This window comes from Cherax quadricarinatus, chromosome 37, assembly GCF_038502225.1.
Source record: "Cherax quadricarinatus isolate ZL_2023a chromosome 37, ASM3850222v1, whole genome shotgun sequence".
Taxonomy (NCBI): Eukaryota; Metazoa; Arthropoda; class Malacostraca; order Decapoda; family Parastacidae; genus Cherax; species Cherax quadricarinatus.
Window position 1 is genome coordinate 10847080 of NC_091328.1, and position 21707 is coordinate 10868786.

Genomic DNA, 21707 nt, shown 5'->3' on the forward strand with positions numbered 1-21707 from the left:
ACCGTGAACGTCAATTTCGTGGTTCCATGTTTTCTCAGCTTCCTCACCACCATTCAAAACAATACGCGCCCTCCCCCCCGCACATCCGCGCATGCGCAAAGGGAACTCTTGGTTCTACTCTTATTTTCAAATACATTTTTGACCCATATAGACACATTAAACACCTATTAGGCACTATAGTTTCGGAAAATCAAAAAATTTTCCACAGACCCCAATGGAAATAAGTTAGGCAGTCCTCGATGACGCACTGACTTTCTTGGGTTATCCTGGGTGGCTAACCCTCCGGGGTTAAAAATCCGAACGAAATCTTATCTTATCTTACTTGTTCATTAGGTATTTTAATGGTCTCGTATTATTATTGTTTTATTATTACATTATTATTATTATTATTATTCATTGGAGGAGCACTAAACCCGTAGCGCCTAGGGAATGGGAGGTAATCGTGTTCGATAGAAGGAAGGGGAGAGTCAGGTTTAATTCCTTGGCTCAAGAGCCTCTTCTCAGCGTCGAGGACCCGCCCTTGAGGAGTATGCCTCACAAATATGCCTTTTCATTTTCTATGAATGTAAAGATTTTCTTAGAGAAAACGGCTGTCACTCAAATTATTTAATGGCATGACAATCTTAATAATAATAAGTAAGTTTATTCTGGTATGCACAAATAGTTACATACATTATCATACATAGTAACATATGTGTATAGAACCTAGGATAACCCAAAAAAAGTCAGTGACTTATTTCCATTGGGGTCCTTTCTCAGCTCTAGTTTTGAACTGGGGCCGCCAAACGGTGGCTACATAATTATTGGGTTATCCCGTTACATAATTATAATTCTTTCTCTTTTCCTCCAGAAGAGGTAGAGGAGCTGACGAGAATGACCAACGGACGTGAGGAAAGTGTAGGAGGACTAAGACCTTGGACCAATTACACGGTCACCGTTGCAGCAGTGACCCGAGCAGGTCCCGGCGTGACCTCTCCTGACCTCACCTGCACCACCAGAGAGGATGGTATGACCTCTATAATCTCTCTCAGCCCTTTCTGGCATCAGTTCCTTCATCCAAGGAACTGAAGACACCTTCCTCCTATCCGTCCCTAGGATCAAATCCGATTACTCGTCCCCTTTCCCCATTCTTCCACCCCTTCCACTCATTCCATGTATGACCCTTACGGGCTTAGCAATTCCTCGTGAATCTAAAAATAATAATCCATATTTTAATAGTTATTAGAAAGCAAATTAGAAGAAGCTGTACCTCAGTACTTTATATCAGTAACCCAGCTTTCTATATATGATTTGATATAGTACCTAATAAAACACCACTTTGGGTTTTAAAGGATCAGCGTGGGTAATAAAGTCCCCTCTGCGGGTAATAAAGCCCCCACTGTGGGTAATAAAGCCTCACTGTGAGTAAAAGGATCCCAACTTTGGGTAATAAAGCCACACTCTGGGTAATAAGGCCCCACCGTGGGTAATAAAACCTCACTGTGGGTAATAAAGCCCCCACCATTGGAAATAAAGCCCCCACTTTGAAAAATAAAGCCTCCACTGTGGTGCCTTATAACCCGCAGTGGATTATAGCCCCCAGTGTAAATAATAAAGCCCCAGTGTGGGTGACGTCTAAAATAAAGGGTCTCCTTGCTTAGAATATCTTTGAACCATTGCAACAATTTACAACTAACACATAAGTTATAAATGGAAACTGGACCACCTTTCGGTCCAGAATGGGCCAACGTCAAATCGCTTGATGATAATGATGGTCCAGGACTGAACGAAACGTCGTCCGGATTTCATTTCCAATTGATAGGTTGAAGTGTAAGAGGATATGAACGCTAACAGATGACAAACGCACGTGAAACAACGTAAGGCTTTGTTAGTAGGTTTCGCTCAAGAAGAGTTTTCAGTGATCTAGATTATCGCATATTCTGTGTCATCTGTGAAGGCTCTTGACTCTCATAATGACTAACATGCTTACTGGAGAATCCAAGTTATTATATATGAAACAAGCTAAACCAGCTTTGGTTATTCAGCTGAAGGAGCAGTTGAGGCTCAGTCCTTCTTTTGCTAATAGAGAGAAACACGCTGCTAGGCTTTCCCAAGGAGAAGCCAGGTATAGAAAAAAAACAGATAGGGGGGGGATTCATGTATAATTCTTTTAGATTTCATCACACATTGATTAATTAGCTACAGAAAACATCCTTAAGAAAACTGTGGATCGCATCCTCGGTATGTGTCAAGCATTATAATATTAGGAGAGATATAAATAATGAATGTGAATGTCTTAGAAATGCAGTTAGAAGCCAGGGTAGATCTATAACTTGCTATAACGTAAACATAGATAAGTATACGTATGGAGAAACTGGAAATGTAAAATGACTGACAGATGTAGCAGCCAGGCTTAGGCTTGATTACAAGTACTTATGACAGTTTGGAAGACACACATGATCAAACTAAATACAAATTATGTGGCCGGCCATACGGTCACTATCTTGAACAATATGTGCTTGATGGACCGCTTATTGAGGTAAATAGAGAGAGACAGTATAATAACCTTTGTCACATATCATAGCGTCTAATTAATGAAAATATAAAACCAGTTGTAATAAACAAATATCCTAAATTGTAGATATAAATTCAGATGTACTCCTGTTAGCCCTTTTGAGGTCTAGTTCCTGGGCCTTTTGTGTATCTATATGTTCTTGCGATACTCTTCACAGGATGGATATTGAGTGTAAAATAACCTAGCTACTTCAGCCGCAAAATATAAAAACTAATCAATGAGCGTAACGTTAAATAATATGGTTTATGCTGTCTTATGTGTCATTCTGAACAACTTTTCGGCTCTTTTTTTTTTTTTTGTATACCTGGCCGAGTATTACCGTAGAGTTACTGAATATATCCTTCTTGTACGAACACCGTAGATTTACTAAACAAATCATTGGTATGGGATCACTGTAGAGTTACTAAACAAATCTTTGCTGTATCAACAGTGGCCGGGGCACCGGCAGGTCTGCGGGCACTACAGTCGGATGTGGGTACAGCAATCCTCACCTGGCTGCCTCCACACCCGCCCACGGGCCTCCTTCTGGGCTATACCCTCCACCACCGCCCACCTCACGCCCGTGCACCCACCCAGCACTCACTACACGCACATGCCAATTCCCACGTTCTAAATCACCTCACCCACGGTACACACCAGTTCTGGATGACCGCTCGAACTAGAGTGGGTGAAGGTCCCCCAACGCCCACAGTAAAACTCACCGTCCTCGATCAAGGTAAGAAAAATCTTATACAAAATATATATCACCCAGTGACAACATACCTGTCTAAATAATGCAATACCAGTAATTTTATTTTGTAACTTGAGAATAAGAATACAGAAACACTGTAGCAGGCCTACTGGCTAGTAGTAATCTTACGTAGTAGTTCCAACTCACTATTTAACGTCTGGTTGGTCTAATATCAATTTGTCTATGACAAAAATTCCCATTTGATTTACTCCCATTATACCTACCCATCATGTCTGCTATTAGTTAGTGATGTATGGAAATGCTATTGTGTTTTGCTGTTGCAAAATATTATAAATCATTGTAATGTAAAAAGCAAATCATGTAGCTATGAAAGAAATTATAATTCTCTTCATGCTAAATATTCTCACACCAGGAGGAATATTCATGCTGAAATGAACGTGATTTTTGAGGAGGTAATTACTCCTGATTTATGTTACTGATAGGAAACGTTTTCCTAATTTACACTGGTAACATTCATTGATGCATCAGGAATTATATAGGAAGATTTCCTCTTGAAATTACGTCATTGTCTTTTAGCATTCTTCGAGGTCGCTGCCTTTTTCATCATGCCCGGCAAAAATGACAACCTAGTTTGAAATAATGATGATTTTTTTTACATGACACTTTCGTGTCTTGTTTGGTCACAGAATTATACGTAACAGGAAGCCGTCATTTATAACAAAAATACCGCTGTCAACGTCCAGCTTTCCTAAGCAGTATTGAAAGTAATATAAGTGTTGATATATTGGATTCTCTCATTCCTTGTTAAATAAATAAAAGAGAAGTTCAGATGAATGATGCATATTTCAGCCTCACAGTGAGGATCACAATAGACAGCTTCCTGAAGAGTATAGTGACGTAATATTCAGTGTTTATATTCTTTACTGTCTTCATGTGGGTTTCTCTGTACGATTATTCACTTACATTTAAACATTTATATAAGTACACATTAATAATAAGTTCAATATTGTTGTTTCCCCTCAGTGCCGGCAGGGGTGGCTTCCCTGGGTGGCAAGATAGTGGTTACTCAGGGGGAGGATGTGAGGCTGGTGTGTGTGACAGTGGGCAGCCCCTCACCGATACCCACCTGGACCATAGATGGCAGACACATTGAGAAAGATGAGAGGTTAGTATAATACCATCATCATCAACTCCAGACATTCCACCACCCTATGAATTGTCGTATTCATACACAATTGGGTTCTAATGTTAATGATAATACTTGCAACACGTAGATTATATGTAGCTCAAGTATTTTTGTTTGTGTGTGATAAGTGCTGGCTGGTGGTAAAGCATAATGGGTCCAAGTACCTAGACCCAATATGTAATTCTGCAATATTAAGAACGCAGGACACACATTAAGAAAAAGTACACAAACGCAACTAGTGAGACGCCGCCATCAACTGACAACTAGTCACTGCTACTTCTACTACCACCACGAACATGATCCACTAGACCAGTGGTTCCCAAACTTTTTCAGCTTGTTACCCAATTTAACATGCCACATAAAGCATGTTACCCCTTTCACAAAATGTTGTTATTATTGATATATATGGCTAAACGTGAACGTATACAGCCTCGCATACTCTGCTAATCCTAGCAAAACCATTGAAAACGTAAGAACCACACATACATTATATATAAAATTAATAATAGCTACAAATTCACAGTAACAGTGGGTAAATACTAACTATATACTGCACAGGGCAGTACACATACATACCAGCTTATGTCTACCTCGGCTGATGCTCACAGATAAACTGACAGTGTGAAATAGAGGCAGCCTCAGGAAGTGAGTGACGCATACTGGACAGGTCGATCTGGGCTACTGAGTGACTTTTGTCCTGAAGCATACTTGTTAAAATACTTTTGGGTTTCCACACACTTAGCTATATAATTCTTCTTTTCTAATACTGTATATTAGTTTTTGATGTTTATTGTTATTTGGTTTAACTTTATTACTTACTTATAATAGGTTTACTTTACAACTTTATATACTAAGACAAAGTTAACAATAATCCTCATACCGGGTACCGCATTGTTTTCTTGATTTTCAGAATTCATAACTTTTTTCTGTCACCCCTCCATTACCCCCCAAAAATGGTTAAATTACCCCCAGTTTGAGAACCACTGCACTAGACAGATTGCAGTGCTCCCGCAGTCTTATTTCCCTGACTTAGCCCAGCGCCTTACCATGTTCCCTTTATATACTCTGTGTCCCTGTAGAGTTGGCATTGGCTTGATAAAACTTCTGGAGTGTTGTAATAAATGTCTTATTACTTGCTCTTGTGTCCTTTTACTTAATGTATTGTCGGTATTTCTACAAATATTTATACAACATACGTGATGGATATGAAGTTCTTCATAAAGCGACCTAACTCTTGTATGCGATCAGTCCACATCTCATTCCGCTGTATCTTAATAACCTATTGCTTACAAAAGAGAAGAAACCCACATTGCAAAGGAAGGTTTTATTGACACAACGGTTACCCTGTTTAAGGCTTTATAAAGCTCTAACAGAGCAAATCGTTGTCCCAATAGAAGCATATTCTAAACGTGTCTTCTCGTGTCACTTGGTACAGCATCAACGTTATTTACTTATCAGTCATGGCGAGTCTGTTACGTAGCTTCTATGTCCTTCCGTTTACTCCTTTTCTCCTCACAGGTTCAGTCAGGAGGCTGATGGTTCATTAATGGTTCGAGGGGTAGAGAGGAGTGATAGAGGAAACTACACCTGCTCCATACACAGCGTTCGCAAGCATCCTTATGTCCACACCTCCACTACCTACACTCTACATGTACAAGGTGAGCTCCTCTACACCCACGTAAAACTCAAAGTGGTATTAAGACATTCACTAGAGGCGTTTCTCCTGGTAGAGGTTTTATCAGTCCAGTAAAAAGAAATTAATTAAAAGGGGTATATACAGTAGGTAGAAAGTGAGGTGGTGCACGGGTGGGCAGAGGCTACCTGACTGCTGGGCGGTTTGAGCAGGATGATCCTGGAGTGAACACTTGAACATCTGAACATCCTGCGCAAACCGGACACAGCCATCAACTAGCCCTTCCTCCACGTGCGCCACCTGACCTTGTACCTGCTCCAGCATCAGTTCTCAATATTATATTGATAAAAGCCCCTATCAAGGAAAACGTCGTCTTTTCAAATCACGTAATGTTGCTTTTGTGTCCCACTTACTTACCTGGTGCCTTTACATATCATTTACAACTTCTACGGCCACACTTATACCATACTTATCCTTGTACAAGGTAAGCATCACAATGTTCCATAAGGCTAAAACTTGTGGTATTCATATGGTTGATTTCATTAAAATTCGAGTCGGTTTTCTGTTCATAATTCATCCATTCACTTACATCTTTTAGCTTGTGATTCTCACAGCTCACTTTATATATATATATATATATATATATATATATATATATATATATATATATATATATATATATATATATATATATATATATATATATATATATATATATATATATATATATATATATATATATATATATATATATATATATATATATATATATATATATATATATGTATATACATATATATATATATAATATATATATATATATATTATATATATATATATATATATATATAAATACATATATATATAAATATATATATATATATATATATATATATATATATATATATATATATATATATATATATATATATATATATATATATATATATATATATATATATATATATATATATATATATATATATATACGTATATATATAGAAAGTGAGCTGTGAGAATCACAAGCTAAAAGATGTAAGTGAATGGATGAATTCTGAACAGAAAACCGACTCGAATTTTAATGAAATCAACCATATGAATACAATATATATATATATATATTATTTATTATTCACACACTGGCCGATTCCCACCAAGGCAGGGTGGCCCGAAAAAGAAAAACTTTCACCATCATTCACTCCATCACTGTCTTGCCAGAAGGGTGCTTTACACTACAATTTTTAAACTGCAACATTAACACCCCTCCTTCAGAGTGCAGGCACTGTACTTCCCATCTCCAGGACTCAAGTCCGGCCTGCCGGTTTCCCTGAATCCCTTCATAAATGTTACTTTGCTCACACTCCAACAGCACGTCAAGTATTAAAAACCATTTGTCTCCATTCACTCCTATCAAACACGCTCACGCATGCCTGCTGGAAGTCCAAGCCCCTCGCACACAAAACCTCCTTTACCCCTCCCTCCAACCTTTCCTAGGCCGACCCCTACCCCGCCTTCCTTCCACTACAGACTGATACACTCTTGAAGTCATTCTGTTTCGCTCCATTCTCTCTACATGTCCGAACCACCTCAACAACCCTTCCTCAGCCCTCTGGACAACAGTTTTGGCAATCCCGCACCTCCTCCTAACTTCCAAACTACGAATTCTCTGCATTATATTCACACCACACATTGCCCTCAGACATGGCATCTCCACTGCCTCCAGCCTTCTGCTCGCTGCAGCATTCATCACCCATGCTCTGGTGGCCTGGTGGTTAACGCTCTCGCTTCACACGGTGAGGGCCTGGGTTCGATTCCCAGCCAGAGTAGAAACATTGGACGTGTTTCTTTCCACCTGTTGTCTATGTTCCCCATCAGTAAAATGGGTACCTGGGTGTTAGTCGACTGGTGTGGGTCGCATCCTGGGACACTGACCTAAGGAGGCCTGGTCACAGACCGGGCCGCGGGGGCGTTGACCCCCGAAACTCTCTCCAGATAAACTCCAGAAACCCATATAAGAGCGTTGGTAAAACTATACTCTCATACATTCCCCTCTTTGCCTCCAAAGACAAAGTTCTTTGTCTCCACAGACTCCAAAGTGCACCACTCACCCTTTTCCCCTTATATATATATATATATATATATATATATATATATATATATATATATATATATATATATATATATATATATATCCAAAATTTATGAAATAGGTAATGATTTAAAATACCCAAGAAATGTAATTGATAAATCTTTTAAAGTTGCTAGAAATACTTTTTACAATCCAAAAAGGGACAACCAGTCTTATTCAACTTAAGACTTTTAATATTAAAGTTGTATTCAAAAATCTTGATACAGTAAAAAAAACTTTTGATAAAGAATTCCCCCCAAAATGCTGATGGATGTGTCTATAAGATTCCTTGTAAAATTTGCAATAAAGTTTATTACGGTCAAACTGGAAAAAATCTCGAACTAAGATTAAAACAACATAAATATATCATTAGAACTGGACAAGATTCCAAGCTCTATTTATTCATGTAAGAGATTTTAACCATCCAATTGATTTTCAAAAAGTTGAGAAAGTAGTATCAAGCAAGTCCATGGTCGACAGGAATATAATTGAATCTTGTTTCATAAAAAGCAGTTTTGACAATAATATGAATATTTCCTTTGGTTTATATAAATTAGATCCATTTATAATTAATAGAATTTGGGAAGAATTTAATAATACACTGGACAAATAATAATTTTTAAATTTTCTTGGGTAGAATAGTTTGTGGGTGAGTTGTGCAAAGGACCTATCCAAGTTGGGTCGGCGCGCGTCAGGTGTTTTAACCGTTGTGGGATCTGATAGTGAGGTGCTGGCCAGACCCTATATATAGCTTCCTTGGCTGCTTTACTTTCATAGTTCCTTGATAATGTGAGTAGTCACGAAAGCGCCTGGAATTTCTCTATTATTTCAGAGTGGTTGTTTTGCATATTCTGAAATCACCTGTTTACTGTGATCTTATTGCATATATATATATATATATATATATATATATATATATATATATATATATATATATATATATATATTTATATATATATATATATATATATATATATATATATATATATATATATATATATATATATATTCTAGGTAGTAGGTTGGTAGACAGCAACCGCCCAGGGAGGTACTACCGTCCTGCCAAGTGAGTGTAAAACTGAAGCCTGTAATTGTTTTACACGATGGTAGGATTGCTGGTGTCTTTTTTTTTTCCGTCTCATACACATGCAAGATTTCAGGTATGTCTTGCTACTTCTACTTACACTTAGGTCACACTACACATATATGTACAAGCATGCATATTTTTCTTTAGAATCTCCCATAAGCACAGTATCATCAGCAAAAAGTAACTGTGTCAATTCCCATTTTGAATTTGATTCCCCATAATTTAATCCCACCCCTCTCCCGAACACCCTAGCATTTACTTCCTTTACAACCCCATCTATAAATATATTAAACAACCATGGTGACATTACACATCCCTGTCTAAGACCTACTTTTACCGGGAAGTAGTCTCCCTCTCTTCTACACACCCTAACCTGAGCCTCACTATCCTCATAAAAACTCTTTACAGCATTTAATAACTTACCACCTATTCCATATACTTGCAACATCTGCCACATTGCTCCTCTATCCACTCTATCATATGCCTTTTCTAAACCCATAAATGCAATAAAAACTTCCCTACCTTTATCTAAATACTGTTCACATATATGCTTCAATGTAAACACTTGATCTACACATCCCCTACCCACTCTGAAACCTCCTTGCTCATCCGCAATCCTACATTCTGTCTTACCTCTAATTCTTTCAATTATAACCCTACCGTACACTTTTCCTGGTATACTCAGTAAACTTATTCCTCTATAATTTTTACAGTCTCTTTTGTCCCCTTTCCCTTTATATAAAGGGACTATACATGCTCTCCGCCAATCCCTAGGTACCTTCCCCTCTTTCATACATTTATTAAACAAAAGTACCAACCACTCCAACACTATATCCCCCCCTGCTTTTAACATTTCTGTCATGATCCCATCAGTTCCAGCTGCTTTACCCCCTTTCATTTTACGTAATGCCTCACGTACCTCCCCCACACTTACATTCTGCTCTTCTTCACTCCTAAAAGATGGTATACCTCCCTGACCAGTGCATGAAATTACTGCCTCTGTTTCTTCCTTAACATTTAAAAGTTCCTCAAAATATTCTCGCCATCTACCTAATACCTCCATCTCCCCATCTACTAACCCCCCTACTCTGTTTTCAACTGACAAATCCATACTTTCCCTATGCTTTCTTAACTTGTTTAACTCACTCCAAAATTTTTTCTTATTTTCATTAAAATTTCTTGACAGTGCCTCTCCCACTCCATCATCTGCTCTCCTTTTGCACTCTCTCACCACTCTCTTTACCTTTCTTTTACTCTCCATATACTCTGCTCTTCTTATAACACTTCTGCTTTGTAAAAACCTCTCATAAGCTACCTTTTTCTCTTTTATCACACCCTTTACTTCATCATTCCACCAATCACTCCTCTTTCCTCCTGCCCCCACCCTCCTGTAACCACAAACTTCTGCCCCACATTCTAATACTGCATTTTTAAAACTATTCCAACCCTCTTCACCCCCTCCCCACTACTCATCTTTGCACTAGCCCACCTTTCTGCCAATAGTCGCTTATATCTCACCCGAAATTCCTCCTCCCTTAGTTTATACACTTTCACCTCCCTCTTACTTGTTGTTGCCACCTTCCTCTTTTCCCATCTACCTCTTACTCTAACTGTAGCTACAACTAAATAATGATCCGATGTATCAGTTGCCCCTCTATAAACATGTACATCCTGGAGCCTACCCATCAACCTTTTATCCACCAATACATAATCTAATAAACTACTTTCATTACGTGCTACATCATACCTTGTATATTTATTTATCCTCTTTTTCATAAAATATGTATTACTTATTACCAAATCTCTTTCTACACATAGCTCAATTAAAGGCTCCCCATTTACATTTACCCCTGGCACCCCAAATTTACCTACTACTCCCTCCATAACATTTTTACCCACTTTAGTATTGAAATCCCCAACCACCATTACTCTCACACTTGATTCAAAACTCCCCACGCATTCACTCAACATTTCCCAAAATCTCTCTTTCTCCAGGTGCATACACGCTTATTATAACCCACTTTTCACATCCAATCTTTATTTTACTCCACATAACCCTTGAATTAATACATTTATAGTCCCTCTTTTCCTGCCATAGCTTATCCTTCAACATTATTGCTACTCCTTCTTTAGCTCTAACTGTATTTGAAACCCCTGACCTAATCCCATTTATTCCTCTCCATTGAAACTCTCCCACCCCCTTCAGCTTTGTTTCACTTAAAGCCAGGACATCCAGTTTCTTCTCATTCATAACATCCACAATCATCTCTTTCTTATCATTTGCACAACATCCACGCACATTCAGACTTCCCACTTTGACAATTTTCTTCTTCTTATTCTTTTTAGTAATCTTTACAGGAAAAGGGGTTACTAGCCCATTGTTCCCGGCATTTTAGTTGACTTTTACAACACGCATGGCTTACGGAGGAAAGATTCTTATTCCACTTCCCCATGGATATAAAAGGAAAAGTAATAAGACCAAGAACTATTAAGATAAAATCAAAGAAAACTCAGATGAGTGTGTATAAATAAATGTGTACATGTATGTGTAGTGTGACCTAAGTGTAAGTAGAAGTAGCAAGACATGCCTGTAATCTTGCATATAAATATATATATATATATATATATATATATATATATATATATATATATATATATATATATATATATATATATATATATACATGCAAGACATTCTCAAACAAGCGATCAAACAAATGTAAAATAAGCTACTAGGGAATGGAAAAGAAAGTTCTAGATCTTTGGCACTGTCGCCAGCACCTCGTCAGTGAAGTGGACAGATTCTCAGAGATAAGTAGACAGTGTAGCCTGTACCATGTCCTGAGTCAACGCATCAATGATAAAGGCCTGAAACTTTTTTTTCTCATCCCCAAATGACTAAAATTTATCTTTGAGAATGTAGCATTTATAAAGCTGAGAGTACTATCATCCAGTACCCTCAGGTCAGCTACTGACATGAGTAAAATCAATCTACAATTTCCTCACTTGAAGACATTCATAGATACAGTCATAACTGTCAATGTCATATTTATTTTTTTCCTTTCGGTTCCATTACCATTATAAACATTCCCCATTAATGGGTTCCACTCTGTCATAATATTTCAGTAGCTACTTTCCCTCTATTAAATTATATTAATGATTTTTTTACAGTGCCTCCCAGTGCACCATCCGTCCACATTGCTGATGCTACGGCCTCCACACTGACGGTGTCGTGGGCGGCCGGAGACACAGGTGGGGCAGCGGTGCGGGCATGGGCGGTGTGGTGGAGGGCGGCTACAGGTGGTGGCTCCTGGCATACCCGGGAACTGGGTCGTATGCACTCTAGATACATCATCACCGACCTTCAGTGTGGAGCAGAGTACCAGGTAACTTTTTCTATCCTGTGCGAAGCCCAGTGCGAAGTAGGTCTTCCTCCAGAGGGAACCTGAGCACTAAGTAAGTGATTTGCCAGTGTGAGGCCAAGTGTTAAGTCTTCCTTAAGAATGAACCTGTACCAGGTAGGTGCTTTCTTTTTCAGTGTGAGGCCGACTACGAAGAATGTTCTCATCCAGTGTGGAACCAAAGGTGATAATAGGGCTCTCACTAGTGTGGGACTGGAAATGATAATGAGTCTTTCTTCAGTGTGAGACCAAGAACAATGATAGGTATTTCTACAGTATGAAGCCGAGCTAGTTTCATTTTTACATTGTCGAATTTACAAACCGAGAGCTGTTATACCTTAGTTTATTTCGAAGTCCAGCCTGGTCTCAGACTTGGCCGCGGGGGCGTTGACCCCCGAAACCTTCTCCACGTAAACTCCAAGTATCTAAGATTGGCCTTCGTCTGTGGAACGCGACCCACAGCAGTCGGAAAACTGCCAGAATGAGAACGTATAAAGTGAAAAAAAATGAGAAATATTGTATTTTTAAATTAAGTCCATCCACCACTATATACACTGTAGTACCGATGAATGAATTTTTGTTTTCGTGAACTGAATTAAGATTTTTTTTTCAGGTATATGTAACTTCTAGGACACATGTGGGGGTATCACCACCTTCACGTCCACTCACCGCCCGCACGTCAGGCTCGCCGCCCGTGGCGCCGCCCACCCGGCAGGTAGCCTCGGGGAACAGTACAGGCATATGGGTGTGGCTTGGAAGGTGGGGGGATGGTGGGTGTCCCATCACCCACTTCACCCTTGAGCTCAGAAGACCTCGAGATTCATCTTGGACCACATGTAAGTGTTCTTGGACCACGTGTAAGTCCTCTTGCCAAGGACCACGTGTAAGTCCTTTTGCCAAGGACCACGTGTGTAAGTCTTCTTGGACCACGTGTAGGCCCTCGAGCCAGGGTGGTGATGTCTGCTCGTAGAGAAACTACAGAAATGCTGGAGCTGGGTTTCCACCCTTTTCTTAAAATATTCGGTGGCAGTAAGAGATTTACTTCCAACGCTCAATAAATGATAATACTAATATTATTAACAATACTACTGCTACTACAACTGCTACTTCTACTACTAAAACTGTTATTATTATTATCATCATCATCATCATCATCATCATCATCACCAGTAGCGCAGTCAGAATTTCATTCTGGATGTTTAAAAATGATAAAATGTTAACAGAATAAAACATCGTCTATAAAGCCATATGATTATCAATATAGTATATGTGAAATCTTCAACTATTCTGTACTTTAGTGGTCACTAATGTTTATTGTACAGTGAAAATTAACCTTTATTTGTAATAAAAAAAATAAAGTTTTTGCCTCTTGGGGGTTTAAGCCCCCTTAGCCCTCAGTGGAATTATGTTTTTATTATTAATTTTAAGGAAAAGGAAACATTCACCATCATTCATTTAATAGCCGTCTTACCAGATACTCGAGCATTCACTTCTCTTGCAGTCAAGTGTATAAATTTATTGAACAGCTATAGTTACACGAGTGTTTGTTGCATGTGTGTGAGAGACTTTTAGCAGTGTAATCAAACCTAAGTCAAAAAAAGAAAAAAATGGAATAATTGTTTTATACCTGGCAGTGGCGAGCAGCCTTGCTCCTCAAGAGGTATACGAGGTTGGAGGTCTTCGTACAGGCGCCACTTTTGGCCTCCGTCTGACGGGACATAACGCCGCTGGGGCCACCACCACAACCGTCAATACCAATACGGGCCCCGGGGGCGGCCTGGGGGCTCAGCCAGTTGGGGAACTGGAGGAGGCTCTTCCTATCCCCTTACACACCGATCCTCGTCTCCTGGCCTCAGCCGCTGCCTCAGCACTAGCCCTGGCTCTCACAGTCGCTGCTGCTGTCCTCTGTCTCAGGAGACGTGAGTGTCTTCTTCCATTACACAAACAATCATTTCAGAGTCACTGGTAAAACTATAATTATCCTTCATACTTGATGTGCATTTTTCACTACAAATAAAAAAACTATTTTCATTTTTTTATTTATTTATTTTTTTTTTTAAAGATTCGCCGGTATTCTCCCGGCCCGGGCCTTTGCCAAGTGGTGGCCCGGCCTTGGCTCTCTGTCTAGGGAGTGTCTGAGACCTAAGTCTCCCATGGGAGGAGGTACAAGTAACCCCTCATCTTAGGGACCAACTGTCCCCAAGCCTAGCCACATTCCCCGCCCTCACGGGGCTCGTAGTGAGAAGCTAGGCCTCTCTGGTCAGCCATCCCCGTCCCAGGGGAGCTAATGGAAATGGCAGCCTTGTGAGCTGCAAGCTCGGGCTCAGGCACCTACCCTACCCTAGAAGGGCTAGGCATGGTGTCGATTGACTATTTTCAGTTAGGTGAGGTAAGGTTTGTCAGGAATCAGAACAAGTGTTTCCTGACACGGGTCTTAGTCAGATGATGACCCGCCTTTGGAGCTTTGGTCATCTGACCGAGGCCTTCCGCTGGCTTACCGGTCCACCCCTTTAAAAATAATGGTCATTTATAACCATTATTATATTAAATTAATAACTTACTATTTTCAGTTAGGTTAGGTAAGGTTTGTCAGGAAACAAGACAAGTGTTTCATGACAAGGGTCTTAGATGATGACCCGCCTTTGGAGCTTTGGTTATCTGACCGAGGCCTTCCGCTGGCTTACCGGTCCACCCCTTTAAAAATTATGGTCAGTTATAACCATTTTAATTGTTTCAATATTCAGTTAGGTTAGGTTAGGTAAGGTTCGTCAGGAAACAGGACAAATGTTTCCTGACGCGGGTCTTAGTCAGATGATGACCCGCCTTTGGAGCTTTTGGTCATATGACCGAGGCCTTCCGCTGGCTTACCGGTCCACCCCTTTAAAAATTATGATCATTTATAACCATTGTTATATTCAGTTTTTTATCCAAGATGATAGTTAAAACTTTTGTTTATATTAACTAAGAGGAAAATTGTCTTATTGTATTTGATTAAATTCTAACTCATACGTATTTTTTAAAGATTTTTTCAGAATTTTAAAATTGTTGTATAATGTTTTATGAAATAAATAACCTTTCACACATGTAATTGTATTTACGAACTTGAGGTGGAATTGGTGGAAGAGTTGCAAAAGTTCTCCTTGAGCGAAATGTTGTAATAGTCTGTAATAAATAAGGTCTAAATAATATAAAAAATAAAATTCTATTTTAACTTATCAATGTTATTAATCCCGTTGACTTTTTTTAATTGAATTGTATTGTGTTAATTTTCAAAACTTAATAAAAAATCATACTTACTTCTCAGTATGAATTTTCTCTCAGTGAAAAACTTGATCGATAACACAGAAGATAAAGATCACAAGTACATTCACTGAGGACTCTTTACTGAAAGTGTTCTCAGTGAATGTACTCGTGTTGTTTCCCTTTGAGTTACTAGTATACATTGTCCTCTTACTATCACTTGTTGAATAATATTAATAGAAGTGTTGAGTTACTGATGCTATCCACTTGTTTCAAGAACTGTTCTTCCTTGCCGTTTATGTGTCCATTTTGGTGACTCCAGGTATGTGATTATGTTGGCTTAATAACTCACAGTGCAAAGAAAAATGTTTTTTTTGCTTGGTCATACGCTAAAATGTAGCACTGCCTTGCCTATAAGCCCAGAAAGTAGTCTTTTTCTATGTAAAAGTTTGGAACATAACCTATTGGTCATGAACAGAAAAATAGCCTTCTTTTACGATAAGCTAAAAAAAAAAAAAAAGCCTAATCTTAGGGAAAGCTACCTTTCCATTGGTAATAATACCCACAGAAAATAGTCTTTCCATGTCCTATAGTGCATTAAAAAATACTTTTTTTTTGTAAGAAGCCTCATTGATTGCTTACCTACAACAAATATATAACCAGCTAGGTTAACTTATTATGTATGCTGTGATAGCTAATCGCCCTGAATTTCTTGCAAGCTCTATTATACCTACATGTAGGCTGTGAAGACAATAATTTACCACAGTTAATCCTCGAGTTGATAGCATATACTGCGTGTATATATAATATATATATATATATCTGGTGTATCGGATATATTCAAGGAAAAATATTTGGGTTTCTTCCTGAAGCCGTTTGAATATTCCACTTCCCCTACCACCCCATCTTTTAAACTATATAGGAATATTTTATTACATAATATGGCACAGAAGATATATATATATATATATATATATATATATATATACACATACATATACGTATATATATGTTAGACCAAAACCTCATCTATCAGTCCTTAAATAGGTTTGACTGTAATTTTCACTCTTAAATACATAAAAATGAGAATACTCGGCTTAGAGTGGCGGATTTCCTTAACTAATTGCTCTATGTTTACGTGATGCTGTTTGGTTTCATGCTAGGAAAAACAATCCGCTAGTCTCTTCTAAAGTAAAAACAACACTTGGAATTACTTAAGGTTTCGTCAGGAAACGGACGTTTGCTGACGCGGGGCTTTTTGTTATCTGACTGAGGCCTTCCGCTAGTTTACCCATTCATCCCTTTAAAAATTAAAGTTATAGTTATAATGAATCTAGTGATAATTAATTACTTAAGCCTTTTACTCTTATAGATCAGTTATACCTTGGCAAAGGCCTTTTACCAGTCTAGATTTAATTTCGCTCGTATTCCTGCTTAATTATATATATGCATATATATATATATATATATATATATATATATATATATATATATATATATATATATATATATATATATATATATATATATATATATATATATATATATATATATATATATCGTGCCGAATAGGCAGAACTTGCGATCTTGGCTTAAATAGCAACGCTCATCTTGCCATATAGGCCAAGCGAAAATTTGTGTATGCAATAATTTCGCAAAAATCATTCTGAACCTAACGAAAAAAATATATTTCACTGTGTTTGTTTAGTATTAAATTATTGTAAACAAATCTAAAATATATATAGTTGGGTTAGGCTAAATTAAATTGTTCTTGTTATAATAGGGGTTAGGTAAGTTTTCTAAGATTCTTTTGGTGCAAAATTAAAATTTTTTACATTAGCATTAATGAAAAAATATATCTTTAAACGTATAAGAGAAAATTTTAGAAAGGACTTAATTTTAAATGAGTTCTTGCTAATTGACCAGTTTTACATATTCGGCACGACATATATATATATATATATATATATATATATATATATATATATATATATATATATATATATATATTTATACTAAACAAATATATATATATATATATATATATATATATATATATATATTCGGCACGACATATATATATATATATATATATATATATATATATATATATATATATATATATATATAATTTAAATGTAATCTGAGGTATCCTGGAGTAACGTTGTATTATTGGTTTATTTAGACCTCTCTTATATTTCATATACTTTTTATCATTTTCCTTGTCATTTCTTTTTCATGCTACCACGTCTTCCTAGTGCTGCGTCTTCCTTTACTTTTCCCTCTCTCCTCCTTTCTCCCTTTACTCTTCCTCCTGCTCTCCGTGTCTCTTCTTACTGTTCTTTTTACTCTCCCACCGACATGTTTCTGCCATTTTTCCTGTTGTTCCCTCAGTGTTTTTCTCCATATCCTCTTGCTCTTTATTTTCTTCTTTCTCCTCTTCATCAACTATTCTCACTTCGTCTTCCCCACCTTCAGGAGCTGCGGCAGGACGCGGCAGCCGCGCATCGCAGGAGGACCAAGAGGTAGAGGAGAACAAAACTAATCTCCTGCAGCAGCGGGATGCCTATTATGCTACCGTCAGGAAGCCTCAGCCGGTACCTGCCACGCTGGAGCGGATACCAGGTACCAGGGAGAAGGAGACAGGTATCCCCCCACTGCTCCAGATCCACGACCTCTATCACTGTCAATACCTGTCTGGTTTCTGGTATGCTCGACCCCTAATGGCGACCTGAAGACCATCGTATAGGCAGTTTAAAGGGTTGAGGAACCTGTAGAGTCACTTGAATTGTTTAGAGACCTGCAGAAAGCAATCTGAGAGATGGGACACTTAAATAAGTTGACGGTATTGTCAAAGATCTACAGAAGAAATTTGCAACAGATAAAAGATTACCTGAAAAGTTAGCCTACAGTTGGTGAATGCAGTAAAAGAACCAATCAAAAAAATTATAGATAATACACAAAAAAACTGGAAAGGGGTACGATGCCTACTGAAATTTTTGAATGATTGTAACATTTCAAATTAATATTTTTATATTAGGCATACCAGGAACAAGGCAGGTGTGGCTAAACCCATATATGTGACTAGCTTGTACTGAACCAAGGGGCGCGTCTAGAACTACGATTAACTAACAATGTTACTGGCCGATTCTACTGAAACTTTTGCAGAATAAGCGCTTGCAGTGCGGGGGGACTCTTACAATTTAAAAGAAATCTAAATGATTGTTTGTCATCTTTTATTTCTTGTTCACTTCTCGTTTTCATTTAAAAACATTTCATGTAGCTAATGAATATTTTAAGTATTAAACGAACAGCCCAGCTGTCATTTATATTCATATTTAACGGAGAGATCAGAATTCGAACACGCTTTTTGGGATTACCAGAGTACTAGTGCCTTAGCCAAGTAATGAGAGAGGTCCATCCATATCAATCTCGTCATTCCATCCTGACGACCTTTGCTAGGTTAGCTGATGTGTATTAGGTTTCAAGCCTATTGACTATACTAGAGTCACTAATACTGCAGGTCAACTGTGTATATACAGTATACACACCCACACCCAAACAATTCCGGGGCCAGGAGCTATAAATCAACCCTTGAAATAAAGCAAATATCTAATCATCAAATCACATGGCAGCACCTCAGTGCAGACATGATCAAGAGGTTTTATTGTTGCTCAGACAAAACATCAGAATGTGGTAGTTATGTGAGCTTAGTGACTTTGACGGTGGAATGATTGTCGGTGACAGACGGGGTAGTTTCAGTATCTCAGAAACTGCTGATCTCTTGGGATTTTCAAGAACAAGAGTCTCTAGAATTTACAGAGAATGGTGTGAAGAACACAAAACATCCAGTGGGCGACAGTTCTGTGGGCGAAAACACCTTATTAATGACAGAGGTCAGAGGAGAGTGGCCAGACTGGTTCAAACTGACAGAATGGTGACAGTAACTCAAATAACTTCGCTGTATAGCAGTGGGATGCTGAAGAGCATCTCTGAATACACAGTACGTCAAAACTTGAAGTGAATGGGTAACAGTATCAACTAAACTGACGAAGAGAGGCAAGCAGATGGCAGAATCTGAATTTGGCTTAAATCTTTGGGATACAGTGGAACGGGAGACTCGCAGTATGATGTGCAGCTGACAAATCTGCAGCAGCTGCGTGATGATATTATGTCGGCAGAGACTAGAATCTCAAAGGAATGCTTCCAGCACCTTATTGCATTCATTCTACGAAAAATTAAGACTGTTCTGGGGGCACAAGGGGGGATGAGGGTTGGTCCTACCCATTACTAAAAGGGTGTGCGTAATAAAGTGGCCACTGACTGTATAAACATATACTGAAATATACACCCTCTGTATATATATATATATATATATATATGTTTGTATATATATATATATATATATATATATATATATATATATATATATATATATATATATATATATATATATATATATATATATATATATATATATATATATATATATATATATATATATATATATATATATATATATGCAATAAGATCACAGTAAACAGGTGATTTTAAAATATGCAAAACAACCATTGTGAAAGAGTAGTTAAATTCAAAGCGCATTCGTGACTACTCACATTGTCAAGGAACTAGTTCCTTGACAATGTGAGTAGTCACGAAAGCGCTTGGAATTTCACTACTCTTTCACAGTGGTTGTTTTGCATATATATATATATATATATATATATATATATATATATATATATATATATATATATATATATATATATATATATATATATATATATATATATATATATATATATATATATATATATATATATATATATACAAAGTGACCTTCACGAGCATTTTTAACTGCTTATGTACAATTCCTGTCATTTTAGCAAGACTGTATTCATACATCAAGAGTATATACGTATAACGCTCCTTGCTTTTATGATTAAGCAGTTCTCTAGTTATGATACTGAACGATATAAGTTGTGTAGTGAAAACTGTAAATACTAAAAGACTAATTAATTTTCCATGTGAGTCAGCGTGTCTGTGCTGGCTGACTCTGAATTAGAGGGTTAGCCTTCATGGAAATAAACTTGGTGAGAAACATCCTAATTTGTAATTTAGTTTGACTTTGTGTGACGCCTCTGATTCATATATACGCACCCTTGTTAAGGCCGATTTATTTAAGGGCTTCTACTATGTTTCATTTAGCGAGAGTATGTGGAAGGTGTTACTGGTTCCCTCAGACCTGAAGGAGTTATTGCTTCTCCAGAGGCCGGTCAGGGATCAAGAGTATATGGAAGGTATTACTGGTTCCCTCAGACCTGAAGGAATTATTGCTTCTCCAGGGGCCGGTCAGGGATCACCTGAATAAATAACTTGGTTTCAACGACATCTATTTTAAACAGGAAAACAACCTTGATTTAAAAAATATTCTCACACAAGCAATAGTTTTGATATTTAATATGTTTACTCATTTTCGTACTTTATAAAAATTTAAATCTTCAGAGGCATTGTATATTTAGGCATAAAACAAACCCACATCACACAGACTGATGCCTAATTTGGATCAGACTATATATTTGCTATATATCGTATAGTAATTGGAGGAAATTGTATATATCTACGTCCTCCTTGCACAGAAAAGAATGAATTTTATGCCATCATTCATTGGAAATTTTTTCCGGTCTGTGTACAAATCGTTGACAAATAAGAATGACACTTTTAATATATTTTCAAAAATTTTCCTCTCTTCTACTTTCGTATTTTCAGACTCGGCCCTTAAAACAC

General features: G+C 37.6%; 1 protein-coding gene across 4 annotated transcripts in view; it reads left to right on the plus strand.

Moving 5' to 3' along the window:
* Positions 1 to 21707, plus strand: part of LOC128702646 (cell adhesion molecule Dscam2) — a 720609-nt gene that overhangs the window by 687034 nt on the left and 11868 nt on the right. For 3 of the 4 annotated variants that reach the window (XM_070091879.1, XM_070091878.1, XM_070091881.1), the window contains exons 24-31: positions 851 to 1006; positions 2985 to 3269; positions 4269 to 4410; positions 5950 to 6089; positions 12451 to 12665; positions 13294 to 13516; positions 14315 to 14599; positions 18399 to 18545. In XM_070091879.1, coding sequence (XP_069947980.1) covers positions 851 to 1006; positions 2985 to 3269; positions 4269 to 4410; positions 5950 to 6089; positions 12451 to 12665; positions 13294 to 13516; positions 14315 to 14599; positions 18399 to 18545 — 1593 coding nt within the window. The remainder of the gene's footprint in view (positions 1 to 850; positions 1007 to 2984; positions 3270 to 4268; positions 4411 to 5949; positions 6090 to 12450; positions 12666 to 13293; positions 13517 to 14314; positions 14600 to 18398; positions 18546 to 21707) is intronic. The other variant, XM_070091880.1, reaches the window with a different exon arrangement.